This window comes from Hippopotamus amphibius, chromosome 3 (genome assembly GCF_030028045.1).
Source record: "Hippopotamus amphibius kiboko isolate mHipAmp2 chromosome 3, mHipAmp2.hap2, whole genome shotgun sequence".
In the NCBI taxonomy this organism is placed as follows: Eukaryota; Metazoa; Chordata; class Mammalia; order Artiodactyla; family Hippopotamidae; genus Hippopotamus; species Hippopotamus amphibius.
The window spans coordinates 197,878,724-197,896,144 of record NC_080188.1 but is presented as its reverse complement, the minus strand read 5'-3'; the positions used below and the strand labels follow the sequence as shown (position 1 = coordinate 197,896,144).

The 17,421-nt window shown below is 48.0% G+C and overlaps 1 protein-coding gene across 5 annotated transcripts in view; it reads right to left on the bottom strand.

Moving 5' to 3' along the window:
* The window catches only part of CAMSAP2 (calmodulin regulated spectrin associated protein family member 2), a 105,133-nt gene that overhangs the window by 32,933 nt on the left and 54,779 nt on the right, over positions 1–17,421 (bottom strand). For 4 of the 5 annotated variants that reach the window (XM_057725728.1, XM_057725733.1, XM_057725732.1 and 1 more), the window contains 2 exons: positions 8,369–8,530; positions 303–386 (listed from right to left, as the gene is read on the bottom strand). In XM_057725728.1, coding sequence (XP_057581711.1) covers positions 303–386; positions 8,369–8,530 — 246 coding nt within the window. Of the gene's footprint in view, positions 1–302; positions 387–8,368; positions 8,531–10,996; positions 11,020–17,421 lie in introns of those variants that run through there. The other variant, XM_057725731.1, reaches the window with a different exon arrangement.

Genomic DNA, 17,421 nt, shown 5'->3' with positions numbered 1-17,421 from the left:
TGATAGACTGAAAGCTGTCTTCCTGTTTCATATACTTTACCAAACAATGGCAAAGCCATTATTTTTGCCAAAAGAACGTCAGGAGTTGAGCTCTAGTCATTAACATTTTTCCTAAACACCGTCATCCAATGCATCTTCATTTTGCACTTCTACTTACTGGGTACTTATGGAAAGACTTTCCAGGGTACAGTTAATATTACCAAAAAATAATTTGATGAACACACTACTCAAACTTCCCAGACCGCATACACACAGGAACACAGGGTCTCATGAAGGCACCTTTTTTTCTTAGGAACATGTACCTTTTGACCTCCTGGAGCTTCCACTGTGTGCTGGTCTTTCAATTTCTGTTCTTGTTCCATTATGTCTTTCAGATGTTCATTTACCTTAAAATATAAAAACATTAATTTGAACTTACAGTGACATATAGCAATAAAATAACATGTACCTTAAAATGCCCGTGTTCAGATCTCTGATGCCAAACACCAGTACAACTCAAATGAGCAGCATTTCATTTCCCAGCAAGAAAAAGGTATTTCACAGCTGTTTTGTTTGCAATTCGAAAATTAATCCATTACTTTAACAAATACTTGTAGAGTACCTAGTACATGTCGGACACTAGTTGGAGTGCTAGGGAGAAAAAGGTACTTATAACTTCAGTTTTACTGTTTAGGAAACAATAAAACTTTTTTCAGTAAAAATTTTACAGTCTCTTTTAGGACTAATAAGTGAAAATTATTTTCCTAAAAACACTTTGAATCTAATTCTTACGCTGTGATTTCATAGGCATGTCCCTGGACCATGAGTGGGTTTCAGTGTGGTTCAAGGCCATGGTTAAAATACATGAAATTTTTTGCCTGTGGGAACTTCTTAGGGGAGAAGGGCTAGTTTATCCATCAGATTGTTCAAAGAGCCCATAATTCAAGATGATTAAGAAACAATCTGTCTTGTGCATGGGACTTTCCTGGTGGTCCAGTGCTAAAGAATCTGCCTTCCAATGCAGGGGACACAGGTTCAACCCCTCATCAGGGAACTAAGATCCCACATGCCGTGTGGCAACTAACCCCGCATGCCACAACTACTGGGCTCATGTGCCTCAACTAGAGAGCCCACGTATTGCAAACTACAGAGCCCATGCGCCCCGGAGCTTGTGCGTCACAACTAGAAAAGAGAAAACCCACACGCCACAACTAGAGTGAAGCCCGTGTGCCACAACAAAAGATTCCAAGTGCTGCAACTAAGACCGGACACAGCCAAAAATAAATAAATAAATAAAATTATTAAAAAAAGAAACAATCTGTCGAGTGCATAAAGTATTTCTTGAGAATAGTTTAGACAATTTTGGATTTTGAGTTACTGATTTTAAGGTCACTCCAGTAATAATAAACACATGTTCAAGTTAGTTAATAATGGCATTCTGGGAAATCTGAATGCCATTATCAACCACTAAACTAAATAATTTTCTAAGGTCTTCTATTGTTTAAAATTCAGTTCAGTGCCTAAAAAAAAAGACTTAATTTTAATTTATGATAACTCTAATTAACAGTAAGTGTCTTCTTTACCCATGATATTATCCGAGGCCGTATAAGGAACTCATCGGCACGCAGGTTTACTCTGGTCTGTGAGGCTGCTGTAGTCTGAGATCGTAGCACCCCAACTCGGCTGGGAAAAACACCCTCCCTGAGAGACAGCAGCAGCAGACGCGACCTGGGTCTGACACAAAACCCCACTTACAAGCTAAAACTGTAATAATTTCTTGATATCTGAGCTTTCGTTGCTAGCTTGACGAAAACCTACTTCCTATGTGGTTTGGAGGTGATGACTCTAAGACGGTCCCCAGTGACCCCCGAGTGTGGGCGGGGCCTATAATTTGCTTCCACCTGACAGAATACAGCTGAGGTGACGGACACCACGTGCGCGATGGCGTTACACGCACTGTAGTTCCCTCCCCTCCTGCTGGCTCCGGGGAAGCACGCAGCCCTGCAAGAGCTGCCCTGCAGGGAGGCCGCACGGCAAGGAACAGGGCAGCCCCAGCCAGCAGCCAGGAAGGAACCGAGACCTCCGTCCGACTGCTGGAACTGAACCCTGCCAACAGTCATGGGAGCCTGAAGTGGACCCGCCTCACCCAAACTTTCCAACAAGACCGCAGGCCTGGCCGACACCTTGACCCAGCCCTGTGAGAGACCTGAGGATGGAGGATGCAGGGAAGCAAGGTCTGGACCCCTGACCCACAGAAACGGATACACTGAGATGATCATAAGTAAGGAATAACTAACTGAGAGAATAAAAACATTTTATTTTTAATTTTTTTGATGTGGACCATTTTAAAGTCTTTATTGAGTCCGTTACACTACTGCTTCTGTTTCCTGTTTTTCTGGTTTTCTGGCCCTGCGGCACACGGGATCTTACAGCTCCCTGGCCAAGGATCGAATCCGTACCTGCTGCATCGAAGGTGAAATCTTAACCACTGGACCACCAGGGAAGTCCCCTTAAAAGTTTTAAGCAGTCAAGTTTGTGGTAATTATTACACCAAAACAACTAATAGAGAATATAAGATATAATGTATAAAATATAGCAAGTAAAGTGTATAATACAGAGCATATACCCCCAAAACAGAAACTACTGCTGTTACTTAGAAATAATATACCCCCAATGCGATACCAGAGAGTTAAATGTCTTTAAGGGCTTTAACAGATCCTACTCAGGATACTTTAAGCTGATGTAATGGCATAAAAATCATCCAAAATACCAAACTCATGATTATGAGAAAATTTCACATGCTGATAACTCACTAACTTTCACAACAGGGAGAACACAAGAAGGCACAAGACATGGCCACTTCAAGTCACTTAACCTACCTGGGTGCACCAGACAGACAAATGAAATAATCAGCCTAGTGATTCTTAAGGCAGTTCCCAGACGCTGGTTAGAAAGCTCTGGCACTACAGCTGAGTCATGACAGTCTTCATGTGTGTGCGCACCAGAGAGCTCACCGTGACCCGGCGGCAGTTCACCACCAGGGCAAGCGCGGAGGTGCTCTAAAGGAGCCACAGCATCTCAGCAGGAAGTAATGCTTGCCAGGGGGAGCCTACTTCAGACAGGCTGCGAGGACGTGACGGGGCAGAGGTACCCAGCCGCACAAAAAGTTGGACAGGCTGCCCGGGAACAGGGAACATCGTGTCCAAAGGCCCAGCGGTGAGCCCCATGGCTGGGACGAAGGGAGGGAGGGAGGAAGAGGAACAGAGGCCCTGACCCAGGACGAGGCACTCCCAGGGCTCGGGCTGGATGGGAGTTTGTTCGCCACAGTACACATTACATTTTAAGTGTAAAGAGTGAACTTAACATGATCCGAGTGGCCTGAGGAAGCCACACTGGGGGTGCTGGTTCTGGTCCTGGTGGAGCAGCAGGTCACTGGAGCTTCCCAGGGACAGGGAGGAGAGCTCGGGACGAGGCAGCAGGACTGGAGGGTCAGCCCCTGGAGGAGGAGCACGCTCAGTGCAGTTGGTCTGCACGGCTCTGCCCTCAACCCGCACGAGACCGTGTGGCTGGACTGGAGCCGGAAGCTGTAGCTTCAGCGGCCTAAGAAACAAGGCAGCAATCGTCGGCGAGGCTGGGGACCGAGGAGGAGCAGCAGCTGGCAGGACAGAATCCCTAACAGGGGAGACCCCCAACCCACACAGAAACTGCTGCAGAGCCTTGGCTGGGCCTGCGCTGGAACCCAGCAGGGGAGGTGACAACTGCTGAGAGCTGGAGAGGTGCCTGGCCTTGGCATTGGGGCCTGGAAAACGTCTGGGCTCTCTGCTGAGGCTGCACTAGGCTCACACGTGAATTCAAGATGCAGACAGAAAAGCATCACTGGATTTGTCCAAATGGGAGCCTGCAGTGACCTCAGCAGTGACTTCAGGATGGGAGTGGGGAATGGGGCAGAGAGGTTGTGTGTGCAGAGAAACAGGGTCCTGTCGGGAGGGGGAAGCTTTGCTGTGTCAGGACGGGAGACGCCAGAGCAAGCCTTCCCCTCATGAGGATGATCTGACGAGCGGCGTCACATGATGGAGGAGCTGAGTGTGGCCCGCAGGCCGGCAGCACGAGCACTGCCCGAGCTTCTCAGAGACACAGACTCTCCACCCCAGCCCAGAGCTGCACCGTATCAAGCTCTGGAGATGCTTACACACATGAAAGTGTGAGAAAACCTGAAGCTGAGCACCAGTGGCCAGGAGAAAGGGCAGAAAGGGGCATTCCAGAGCAAGAAGAGGGACTGCCTCTGACAGGAAGGGGACCCTCTCCCCTGCGAGAGCAGCAAAGAAAGGCAATGCTGCTGGGCAGGAAAGGTCCACAGATCTGGCAGCAGGAAGAGGGACTCCCCTGGACGGCCTCCCACCTCCGCACTCAGAAAAGGCTGCGCGAGGTCCTTGGATGACAGTCAAGGGGCAGGGCTGCGGAAGGTCCAAGGGGTAGGGAAGGAGGGACCGGTCGTCCTGAGGTGCAGGAGAGGGACCTGTTCGGGGACATGCTCGTCGGGCTGGTGGTGAGGCTGAGTGTCCACCTGAAGGAGGTGCTCAGGAAGGCACCCTCGTCTCCTCGCGTAAACTCCTCCAGCGACGTTTACCTCCACAGGTGCCTCTCTGGGCTCAGCTGGGGTTTTATCAAATGAGCATGAGGGAAGGAAAAGGAGGCAGGAGAACAGACAGTCCTGGCAAGACTCTAAATTCAAAAAGGAGAAACGTGAAGTCAAGCGAGGCGGGGGGCATCAAGCGCTCGATGGTTTGGAGCGCGTGAGAGAGGTGAACATTTCCAACAGTGCGGGTGAGAGTGAGGGAAAGGGTTAACCAAGGGGGGGGGGGGTCGGCGTGGTCATGAGGCCACAGGTCGCGGCAACGAATGGGTCCAGGATGGCCCGTGACTCCCTACAGCTGAGGGGAGTGGAGGGCAGAGCGCCGCACGGCCTTTGCCACTGATGTGCGTTACGGACCGTGACGGCAGACCCAGGAGTCTTCATGTTTAGCTTCCTGTCACAAGCTCCAGGCAAACATTCGGGAGGACACCTGAAGATATAACTTCTTTTAAATCCGTTCAGGTCTTGCTCACAGAAAAGGTTTAATTTTCTCTGGGGTTATCGTTGTAAGCAAAAGAGAATTTAGAGGAATTAACTACTCAACTTGGCAGAGGGAGTGATACATTGACCATTTAAGCATCTTCAGAGCACAAGTAACTATTCGCAGTTCTACAAAAATTTCTAAGAGGAGGAATCCACAATCAATACAGTCTTGCACAAGTCAGTCAAGCAAACCCCAAAATCACCTAATTGGAAATATGAGAAATTTATTTCATTCCTGGATGCAAAAAATGTTTACTGAGCACCCGCAGTGTATAGTTCCCTATTCAGAATGCTCTGAATTTTGTAGTAATCTGATATGAACTAGGTTAATGATTAAATATAATGACAGATACTGTGGAATACATAAAATCTGTTCCCATCATTTTAACAGTTTTTTTTTTTTAAGTCTAAAGGGAATGGGAGATTTTAAGTAAGATTGCACGACTTCAGTTTTTACTTTGACTTAAAACAAAAAAGAATGACGGGAGAGATAGGATTAAGATGGCAGAGTAGGAGGACGTGTGCTCACTCCCTCTTGCAAGAGCACCAGAATTACAACTAATTGCTGAACAATCATCGACAGAAAGACACTGGAACTCACCAAAAAAGACACCCCACATCCAGAGACAAAGGAGAAGCTGCAATGAGATGGTAGGAGGGGTGCAATCGCATTAAAATCAAATCCCATAAATGCTGGGTGGGTGACTCACAAACTGGAGAACAGTTATACCGCAGAAGTCCACCCACTAAAGTGAGGGTTCTGAGCCCCACATCAGGCTTCCCAACCTGGGAGTCCAGCAACGGGAGGAGGAATCCCCAGAGAATCAGACTCTGAAAGCCAGCGGGATTTGATTGCAGGACCTCCACAGGACTGGTAGAAACAGAGACTCCACTCTTGGAGGGCACACACGAAAATGTGCTCACTAGGACCCAGGGGGAAGGAGCAGTGACCCCATAGGAGACTGAACCAGACCTACCTGCTGGTGGTGGAGGGTTGCCTGCAGAGGTGGGGGGCAGCTGTGGCTCACCGAGGAGGCAGGGGCACTGGCAGCAGGGGTTTTGGGAAGTGCTCATTGGTGTGAGCCCTCCCAGAGTCCACCATTAGCCCCACCAAAGAGCCTGTGGGCTCCAGCACTAGGTGGCCTCGGGTCAAACAACCAACAAGGTGTGAATACAGCCCCACCCATTAGCAGACAAGCAGATTAAAGCTTTACTGAGCTCCGCCCACCCAGCCCTACCCACCATCAGTCCCTCCCATCAGGAAGCACATAGGAGGCTCCTAGATAGCTTCCTCCACAAGAGGGCAGACAGCAGTATCAAGCAGTATCAGCAGTATTTCATCTTGTGGAATTGAAAACCACAGCCACAGAAAGACAGAGAAAATGAAAAAGCAGAGCACCTTGTACCAGATGAAGGGACAGGATAAAGCCCCAGAAAAACAACTAAATGAAGAGGAGATAGACACCCTTCCAGAAAAAGAAATCAGAATAATGATAGTGAAGATGATCCAGGACTTTGAAAAAAGACTGGATGCAAAGATCGAAAAGTTTACCAAAGACCTAGAAGAATTAAAGAGCAAACAGAGATATGCAACACAATAACGGAAATGAAAAATACGCTAGAAGGAACCAACAGCAGATTAACGGAGGCAGAAGGGTGAATAAGTGACCTGGAAGACAGAATGGTGATCATCACTGATGCAGAAAAGAATAAAGAAAAAGGAATGAAAAGAACTGAAGACAGCCTAAGAGACCTCTGGGACAATGTTAAACGCACCAACATTCGCATTACAGGGGTCCTAGAAGGAGAAGAGAGAGAGAAAGGACCTGAGAAACTATTGGAAGAGATTATAGTTGAAAACTTCCCTAACATGGGAAAGGAAATAGCTACCCAAGTCCAGGAAGCGCAGAGAGTCCCAGGCAGGATAAACCCAAGGAGAAACATGCCAAGACATATAGTAGTCAAACAGACAAAAATTAAAGACAGAGAAAAGTTATTAAAAGCAACAAGGGAAAAATGACAAATCACATACAAGGGAACTCCCATAAGGGTAACAGCTGATTTCTCAGCAGAAACTCTGCAAGCCAGAAGGGAGTGGCAGGATATATTTCAAGTGATGAAAGGGAAGAACCTACAACCAAGAATACTCTACCCAGCAAGGATCTCATTCAGATTCGAGGGAGAAATCAAAAGCTTTCCAGACAAGCAACAGCTAAGAGAATTCAGCACCACCAAACCAGCCCTTCAACAAATGCTAAAGGAACTTCTCTAAGTGGGAAACATAAGAGAAGAAAAGGACCTACAAAAACAAAAACAAAACAATTAAGAAAATGGTACTAGGAACATACATATCGATAATGACCTTGAATGTAAATGGACTAAATGCACCAACCAAAGGACACAGACTGGCTGAATGGATACAAAAACAAGACCCATATATATGCTGTCTACAAGAGACCCACTTCAGACCTAGGCACACATACAGATGGAAAGTGAGGGGGTGGAAAAAGATATTCCATGCAAATGAAAATCAAAAGAAAGCTGGAGTAGCGATACTCATATCAGATAAAATAGACTTTAAAATAAAAAATGTTACAAGAGACAAGAAAGGACATTACATAAAGATCAAGGGATCCATCCAAGAAGAGGAGATACCAATTATAAATATATATGCACCCAATATAGGAGCACCTCAACACATAAGGCAAATGCTCACAACTATGAAAGAGGAAATGCAAGGCAGAAATAGAGACACAGGTGTAGAGAACAAACACATGGACACCATGTGGGGAAAGCGGGGAGGGTTGTGGGGGAATGAATTGGGAGATTGGGATACCAAACTGTACACTCTAAGTATATGCTGTTTATTGTCTGTTAACTGTATCTCAATAAAAGTTCTCAAAAAAAAAAAAAGAATGACGGCACCTGTCTTACAGGCTGCCACAGCACAGACAGCGTGGACGGGGTGGCCTGTGAACAAGAGGAACGTGCCTCTCAGAGTGCTGGGGGCTGGGGGGCCGAGACCAGGGCGCCCCAGGCTGTGCGTGGCAAGCCCGCCTCCCCACAGGGCAGGGGCGAGGGAGCGCGTCGGGTCCCTGTAAAGAAGGGCACAGTGCCCACGCATGAGCTAACCACCTCCTGACACCATCCCCTCGGGGGTATGATTTCAGCGCATGACGCCGAGGGGCACAAGCCTTCAGTGCAGAGCTGAGAGGGGGTGTGTGGCGTCCTCTGGTTCTGGGACCCCTCTCACCCCAGGGCGCACGTCCCTACCTTATTTATCCAGTACGTGACGGCGTCCTCGATGTCGTAGGGCAGGTCTGTGGCTTGGAAGAAAGCCGAGTACTGCTGGGCACACGCGGCCACCTTCTCCACGCTGACCATCTCCACCGTGTACGCCATCATCAAGGTGTCCATCATGGCCAAGTGGGCGCTCTGGAGACACCAGCCGAGGACAATGGTTAGAACTGTTGTTTACACGTGTTTACAGGTTAACCACGTTTCCTAACCAACAGGAGCACAACTAAAGGCTGTGGAAGACAAGCCCTGATGAGGAAGCATAAACGGTACAGGCCAGAGGTGGGCTAACGGACCCCAACTACTTCACCACTCAGATACTTTCTGAGCATCCAAGCTTAAGACACTCATTATCTTCTACTCAGAGGACGCTCCTTTCCCTGCTTTTCCTGGTTTTGAAAATGTCACCATCCCTGTCAGCAATGTCAGCAACACAACCTCAAACGGCAGCGTGGTCTCCTACTAAGCGTTCTCCTCACTCTCCAGGTCCACGTGGCAGAGATGCACAGACTCCACTCCCGGGCTGTCTCGAGGCTGCCCTCCTTGTCCTGGTCGTCTCCGTTCCAGGTCAGACACCACCACGTCCCACCCCTCCACAAGGCAAAAAATCCTCTCGTTCTCCTGCCTCCAGCTTCTTTCTTATTCTCTTTATCCATCACAAGACTTCTAGTCTTTCCTTCGTTGCTGTTTTTTCGGAGGGATGGTTTCATACAGAAATGGTATATGCGGGGGAGTGGGGGGGGGTGCTTAAAATTTCCCAACATTACAAAGTATCTAAAGTTCAAAGTTCCCTCTCTCATTCCTACCCCCCAAGCAGTGTCTATGGTTTGGTATATATCCTTTACCAAAAAATGTAATGCCCACCAACAGGCAGACATTTACACTGCTTCCCATTCTTTGGCATCACAAACAACACTACACCCTTGTGTTTCTCCAGGGACGATTTTCCATTGTGGGGCTACTGGGCCCGAGAGCGACCACATGTAAAGTTTTGATAAATAATCAGTTTTCTGCTCTCTAGAAAGGCTGGAGCAACGTTCATCTCCCCCAAGAATGTTATCAAGTGTGCCTGTTCCCCACATTTTTGGCCAGCATTAGACATCATTCACCTTTTACCAATCTGTATCAGTCTGAAGGTTAAAAACCCCACTCTTGTTCAGACTTGGCATTTCTCTGATTCATGAGGATAGGCATCTTTTTATATTTTAGCAATTATTTGTATTTTTTCCTTGGAAAATTGCTCATATCTTTGGTCTATTTTTCTCTTTGGGATGTCCATCTTTCATTGTTTCTCGATTTGTAACAGCTCATTATTTATTGGTACATCAGCTCTGTGCCATTCAGGTAGCAAACACTTTTCCCTGGAATGTTTTTGGATTTTCAACTTTATTCAGAATGTATTATGCTGCAGAGAAGTTCTAAATATTTACTCGGTAAAACCTGTCAACCTTAATGTTCTCCTTTATGACTTTGGAATTTCTCCCAAGTTTACAAAAGGCTCCCCCCACACCTCCCAAGAATATAGAAATAGTGTCCTCTCCTTTTTCTATCACTTTGAATCCCGGTGGAATTTATTTCTGAAGATGTTACAAACTAGCCGACAAGTTATCTTTCCAAATCAGAGATGTCATTGTATCAGGCTCCCATAAAGTCTACCTCATCTTCTACATAATAAAGCCTAAACTCCTTAAAAAGCATAAAGCTCTTCATCAGCTGGCCCCTCCCTATCAATCCAGCTTTATATCCTGCAGTTCCTTCCCCCAATCCGCACGCACTCAGAACAGCCTGGGACGTGTGTCTGCTCTTCCCCGAACCCGTCGCCCATCTTCAAGCTCCCGTGCGGCACCTCCTCACGCTGCAGACGAAGTCCGGCTGTTGGTCTGACTGTCACCCTCTTTCCAATCCCCTTTCCAATCAAAATGGCTCATTCTTCCTACAGAGTATATCGTTTATACTTGCATGAAACCCTTTTTTTCTTCCAGTTCTGCTGAGATACAACTGACACACCGCACTGTGTACGTTTAAAACTGGACATAAAGGATACTGTGAAATGATGAGCACAACAGGCTCAGTGACACGTGCACTCTGACTTAACTGTCTGAAGCAGGCTCGGGCAACGGTATCAGGGAGACGCTCCCGCCTGAGGCGAGTGAGCGGCTGGCTGAGGACCGCAGGGCGTCTCTCTCAGGGCGGGCGCCACCTCCCTGGTGAGGCAGTGGGCGCTGAGGGCACGGGCTCTGTCTGGGCATCCTCCCACTCCCCGCACCTCACCGGGGGCCTGGCAGCGAGTGAGGCTGAAGGAAGGAAAGGAGCAGATCTACTGCTCACTGTCAAGAGTGAACAGCCAGCTGACCCTGGAGGCTGAGGAAGCGGGTTCTGACTCGGAGGCGGTAGCCCGGTGGGACACTTGGCAGTGTTCACAGGAAGGCAGGTGCTTTGTCTGAAGCAGCACACTTGGCAATCGGAAAGCCAGTGGCGACTCCAGATGCTGTGCTGAGTGCTCTACTCACACGAGCTCTTTCATTTCAAATCTTCCCTGAAGTAAGGCTGGAGATAATACACACTTTCTATAACCCTTAAAGCTCTGAGGGAAGTGTCATTTACGTTTTTGATGTGAGGAAGCCGAAGCTCCGAAAACTGGCCTGTCCACAGCTATGAGCTCCTGCTGCCGTGCCACGCAGCCGGCAGAGGCTAAGTCCTCTCGTCAGGCGAGAAATGTGCGCTGGGAAGCACAAACAGACATCATGCGCAAGAAAGACAAAGAAGCATAGCTAGTCACACTTCAAGTCACATTCTCACATGCTCCCTCTTCTCCGGGTGGCTTACCGTCCAGCGACCCCCGTTCTCCCCTCGGACTCGGAGCGGGCGCGGCACCCAGCCCAGCTCGCCCTCTCGCTCAGGTGACTTGTGTGTCCACTCTGCTCACGCAAGCCCCAGGGAGCGGGGTCCTGTCTTTCTCGGCTGTTTCCAGCACAAGGGTTTAAGGGGAAAGCTCTGAGTCATTAGTATTTAACCGCACCACAAAGCATAATCTCTTGAATAAAAATGTGGAAAACATCTCAAGAGCTGTAAAAGCCATTCACGTCCTCTTCACTAAGACTCTTTCTCTTGGCAATTTGTTTTACAGATATAATTTAAGAGAGAAAAAAGAGCTGTGTGAGTGAAGCTGACCACTACAGTACCACATATAACAAGACAGGAAGCAGTGTTACAGCCACGACGAGCAAGTCATGCCGCTCCAAGCTCTTTACCGACAGGGGGAGGTGCGCCACAGAGCACCGAGCGGGAACACCACCGCCACACCACAGCGCCGCGCGAAATACACACACGCGTGTGCGTGTAAATCCTGACATACATGTACACAGTATACATAAAACAGGAAGGGAAGAGGGATGGAGGAAAACAAAACTTACTCAGAAATGACCTTGTTATAATATGTTAAAAAATACAGATAAAATCTATAGTTTACTTCAGAAATTCGGATAATAAACACAGTATAATTAGTAATACATTTTTAGAACAAAGCTCATCTCATTGATCACTTCACTTCCTAAATTTAAAAACAGATTTAAAAAAATTCCACTATTGCGTTTACAGATATTTCCATAAAATATTCACCCAGTTTTAAACTAAGAATCTTCAAATTTTAGTATGTTTTTTTCTACCCCTTAACTTTATGAGGTAGAAGTAAATTTTAAAATTATATGTAGCAGAAACTATATACATAATGAACCTAGAAAAGACCAACAGTGAAAAATAAGCTGTAGGCTACAATCAATCAATTTGGAATGACTTATGTCTCTAAACAAAACTCACGCATTTAATTTTGACCCAAAGCATTAAGGTCAGAGCGACCGCTGACGTACTGGCTGCTGGACCGAGAGTTATGCTCCCGGCAGCGTCGCCAGCATCTCTGTTAACTGAGTGACACAGCACCGGGAGATGCACTATCACTAAAGCTACCTCCCAGGTGAGAGAACGGAGCCAGCCGTCCGAGGCTACAGAGCCAGCAGGCGGTGCAGGGGTGCCGCCTGAAGCCCGCCCATCAGCAGCCTCAGACCCCAGCTCTGGGCGCCGCGGGAGGAGGCCTGGGCAGCGGCACGGGGGCCGCAGTTGTCACCGAGGCCGCCAGGTGGCAGCGCAGAAAGGCTGCTTACGAAGGAAGTGAAAAGGGCAAGGATGGGCAGGCCGGGAACTCGCGGAGGCCGAGAGCAGCCTCTAGATCCGCGTGACGGGTCACGGTTTTGTCATCTCTGACCAGTGGAGTCTAGACAGAAATAATCTACATTTATGTATCAGAAACGAAGGTTACGGGTATTAAATAAAGAGGAGCACTGAAGTGCTGCAGGTAAGAAGGTTACTAATTAGCCTCAGAGGTTAATAAGACCCAAGTTCTACTATTTCATGGCTCTTGTTATTCTTCTGTCAGATGCAGAGGTAGGACTGAGAGAGTATTTCCTAAACTGAACTCAGGCCTGTGGCGCAGCGGCCAGAGCAGAGACTGTGTCCGGGAGGGAACGGACGTAACAGACAACACGAACGCGAGGAACTGGAGCTATTCCGCCAAGTGGCACACGACAGCATGTGCACATCACACTACAGTGTGTCAAAGTTAATTCCGATTTGGAAAATAATATTTTACACGTCATTTATTTGTATAAACAAGTTCACCATAGTTTAATTTATCCTTAATTTACATGGAGAGACAAGGAAAACAGCACTTAAAGCCCTACTGAGATACTACTTCCCGCCAGGAGGGCTGTAATTAAGAAGTCAGATAGTAACAACTGCTGGCAGGGATGTGGAGGAGCGCGAGCCCTTGCGCACTGCCGGCGGGACGTAAACAGCGCAGCCACGGTGGAAGCCTGGCAGCTCCTCAGAGAGCTTGTGCCAGCAGCTCTGCTTTTCGGTTTATACCCAAGAGAAATGAAAACGTCTGTCCACACAAGACCCGGCCACAAACCCAGAGGAGCGTCATCTGTCCGAGCCAAAAAGGCGGAAACAACCCGAACACCCATCAATGGGTGACCGGGTAAGCAAGGACGCCACGTCCACGATATTCTGAAAGGAGTGTAACGCGTGACCCTGGTAAACAACACTGCTGACTAAGACGGACTGTGGCCACGCTCACACAGCCTGCGTGCAGCAAAAGCCGTGCACCCCGCACGTCAAATGCGTGCGCCGTTGCCCAACACAGTCAGCTTTGTTTATGCGGCTCTCCTGCCCCTTTCCCAGTGCGAACACCTCGCAAGTTGCCGTGAGGTCTGAGTGAGGCAGCGAGCCCGGCCCGTGTGTGTGTGCAGTGTCTTCATAAGCACTGCAAGCTGAAGGGCCACTTAGTTTTCTAGACAGCGAGGTATTTTAGATATTATTAAAAAATAAGTTAACATTTGCTTATGACCGTAAGTTTGTTTTCTACATAACATCAAGCAGGGAACATCTATATACGAATGCCAGAAAGACAAATATGTATGCTACGTGAATTCTGTTTTCCTCCCACCGGAATTTATGTTCATTTTCTTAAGGAGCCGACCAATCTGGACAAACGGTATACACGGTTTACTTTAAAAGGTTAATATTTATGATCTTTCTTAGTCATATATCCTCAAGTATTTTAGTAGCTGGAATCTTAGCGATAGATTTCTATAGTTGGTATGAGAACAGAAATTTTCCAGGAAAAAAATTTTATTTCCGATCATAATGTCAGTCCTCTTATATGATAAGAAAATCTTAGCATATCAAAAATTCAGGCTATCAAAAGTAGGCTGGTCCAAAGAGCAAAAAGCACTGGCCTTAAAAACAAAGGCAGAACATCGCTGACCAGCAAAGAGATGAGCTGCAGCGTGCAGGAGGGCTCATCATTCCAGTGATGCCGTATCCAACCTGCACACCACAGTCCGGGCTGTAGCTCTGCTCCACCAGGCGGGACGGCGGAACTGGGGGCCCTGGCAAGGGGGCCACGCCCAGGAGATTCCAGCTCTTAATATGAAGGACATTCCTGTGACCACACAAAACCGCTACCTCTACTTTATTTGGACATATCTGGTTAGACAAGTGAAGAAAGCAGAGAAAGTGAAAAAGTACGATTACCAGCATGTGACTACCAGCACAATGACACTTTGGCCTGTGTCTGTAAGGGCAGCATGAGCTTCTATCTGGCTTACATCCTGTCATTCACGTTTGGTGAAATCTGATAATCACACGCCCAGTGGAGAAATGTTTCTAAGATAATCCTGAACTAAACTGATATCAAGTTTTACTGCAAAAGGAATATACAGAAGAAACAGCACAGCCCAAATGTCTATCAAAACGCAAGTCGCAGACGAATGAAAGAAATGGTGTCTCCTGAGCAGCTCCGTCACTTCCTCTGGACTATATTTAACCTCAAATGGCAAGTTAAGGATGTTTAACTGAGGCTGTAGCAGTGGACAGGAACTGCACACTAGCAGCAAAGAAATACGGTAAACACAGGAAACAGTTTACAGCAGTGGTTCTGAATCTGGCTCATCATCAAAACTCACAAATTTCCTGGCCCCAAACCCGAGAGGCCCCCGAACAGCATCCTCACAGGGATCCCGCCTCCACAGTCCCTCCACACAACAGACCGACAGTGCCATCACCACCAACGCGACACCATCAGGGGCTTCCCAGGGCCCCCCACCTGCCCCGGGTCTCCTCTTCCGCTGCTCCTCTACACGAACCTGTGTCCAGCAGCACAGGGGAGGTGCAAGCAGAGTGCCTGCGTTCAACCTTGACTCTACACCTACTACACAATCCTGGGCAAAGTCCTCAATTTCTTTGTGCTTGAATATGCTCAGCTGCTAAGTGGGGTGAGAACAACAGTACTAGGCATTCTGTGCCCTAAAAATAACACAACAGGACTGGGGGAGATGGGCAGCTCTGCACCTTTGTAACCAGGAGGTAACCTGAATAGCCCTGCTTCCACCTGGCTGGAAGCTGCCACATGACCCAGGGAAGACTGCCCAGAGGCAAGCGTGGAAATGTCGCCCACATTCTAATTAGAGTCTGGCAGGTTGGGTGGTGCTTAGATGACAGACGATGTGGGCTCCGCCAGCAGAGGCGGGCACAGGGGCAGTGCGACCGTCCCTGGCCACAAGTGCCCTCGGCTGGGGCTGCCTCGGGAACGGGCCCTGGGCAGACGCTCCTCTGAAGACTGAAACAGGAAAGAAGGCTGTGGTGTCGGTTTTGGATCGGAGGCTGTCGAAGGAACTCACGGTCACACGTGTATATTTCTCCTAGCCCTACCTTGAAGGATCCAGGAGCAATAACACTATAAATACATCTGTGCCCAGATCTTGCTTTCTAAAGAACATTTCCCACTAAAATAGACCCAAGGCTCTTTAGAAAATGGCTGATTTCAAGTCAGAGACAGGAAAAGCACAAAGTGAGCCTGGAGTCGCTAGTTGTGTCCGAAAGAAAAAAAGTATTCACAGACTGATGGGGAGATGTCAAAAGATACAGGAGCCAGCCTAAGGGGGCTCCCACTGGCCAAGTATGGGCGCACGTGAGTATAAAGAAGGTCAGTGACAGCAACGAACGATAATACACGTCATCAAAGGGAGAAGGAGGCGGAGAAGGCTCACTCACAGACCAATGCCAAGGAAGAAACGCAAAAGGAATGACCGAATTTTTACATCACCATCTTGCAACCACCAATGCAGTAATTCATGCAGGACAGACCACCCAGAGATGCTACCACCACTCGGAGGGGCGTCCCTGGGAGACACACTATGCAACAAAGGTGGAAGGATCACTGCACATGATGTTCTGTAATTACAAAGGGAAAGTGGTCAAACTCAGCATCACCAATCACGGGGCCTGATGGGAGCGGATGGAGAGCACAGCCCACCACCCGCGCACGCCGGGCGCTCAGGCCAAGAACGCGAATCGGAGCCTGGTACTGATATTCTTACCCCACACGTCATGTTCACAGAGCAAGCTTCAAGCGATGTCTGGCTGAAGAAGGGGCTGCTGACGCGTGCACAGAGCAAGCTGTCTCTGCTCACCTTTTAATTCCTACGTAACTGCTGGCGGCTCTCCTCCAAAGCAGGCCTCGTAAGGAACGCGCTCCAAACGTGCACCCGTTCCGCAAACAGGCTGCTGGGTGGGAACGGAGTGTGCACGGCCTTAACGCAGCTCTGAGTAAGCAGTACCTGCAGTCCTGGTGCTACAATTACACAAAGAAACTGAGGAGGCTTCAGAAAGCCAAAGAGAAAAAAATATATAAAATCAAGAAGAAAAGCTTAACGAATAAAATGCCTTCAACTGAGGTCACACATAAGCCCCTTAGTGACCTCAGCACACAGACCAGGAGCTCGCCCATGCGGCTCACTCAGCACACTGTCCTGCCATCACTGCCCCCAGAGGAGGCCAGCTTCTCTGCGGCACCCCTTCCAGAAACAACCCCACTCCCAAGAAACTTTAGGGTCTCAAGTGAAACAAATTTTATTTCTTTTAGTTATTATTTTCCTTCACCACACATTAAGTAACCATTTTTATAACAACACATACTTAAATATACTATTTTGAATTAATTCATATACTAATATTCAGTTTAAAAAAGACCCTGGAAGAGAAATGGGGCAACAGAAACCAATCATAATTGCTAAAGTTACTGACCTCTTATCATAGGTCACGTACTCTATTCGACGCTTCCCGGGCCTATTCTAATTCATCCTCAGAACTGTGGAAGGGAGACAAGTGTCATCCCTCACGCAGATGAGAAAATGGACTGCAGAGAGCTTCAGACCAGTTCAAAGTCAGACAGCTATCTGCTGCCAGTGGAGGCTGCCCCGCCCTGGAGACCAAGGGCTCTGTCACCACAATTCCGCCTCATCAGCAGAGACACGTTTGCCAAAGGGCCCAGACCATTCTGCTCCAAATTGTATATTTCCTTTCAATCTTAAACATCCACTCTTCATAAACCTTTTTTTTTAATTAAGCTTTTTATTTTGAAATAGCTATAAGTTCACATGCAATTGTAAGAAGTAACACAGAGATGCCAAGTA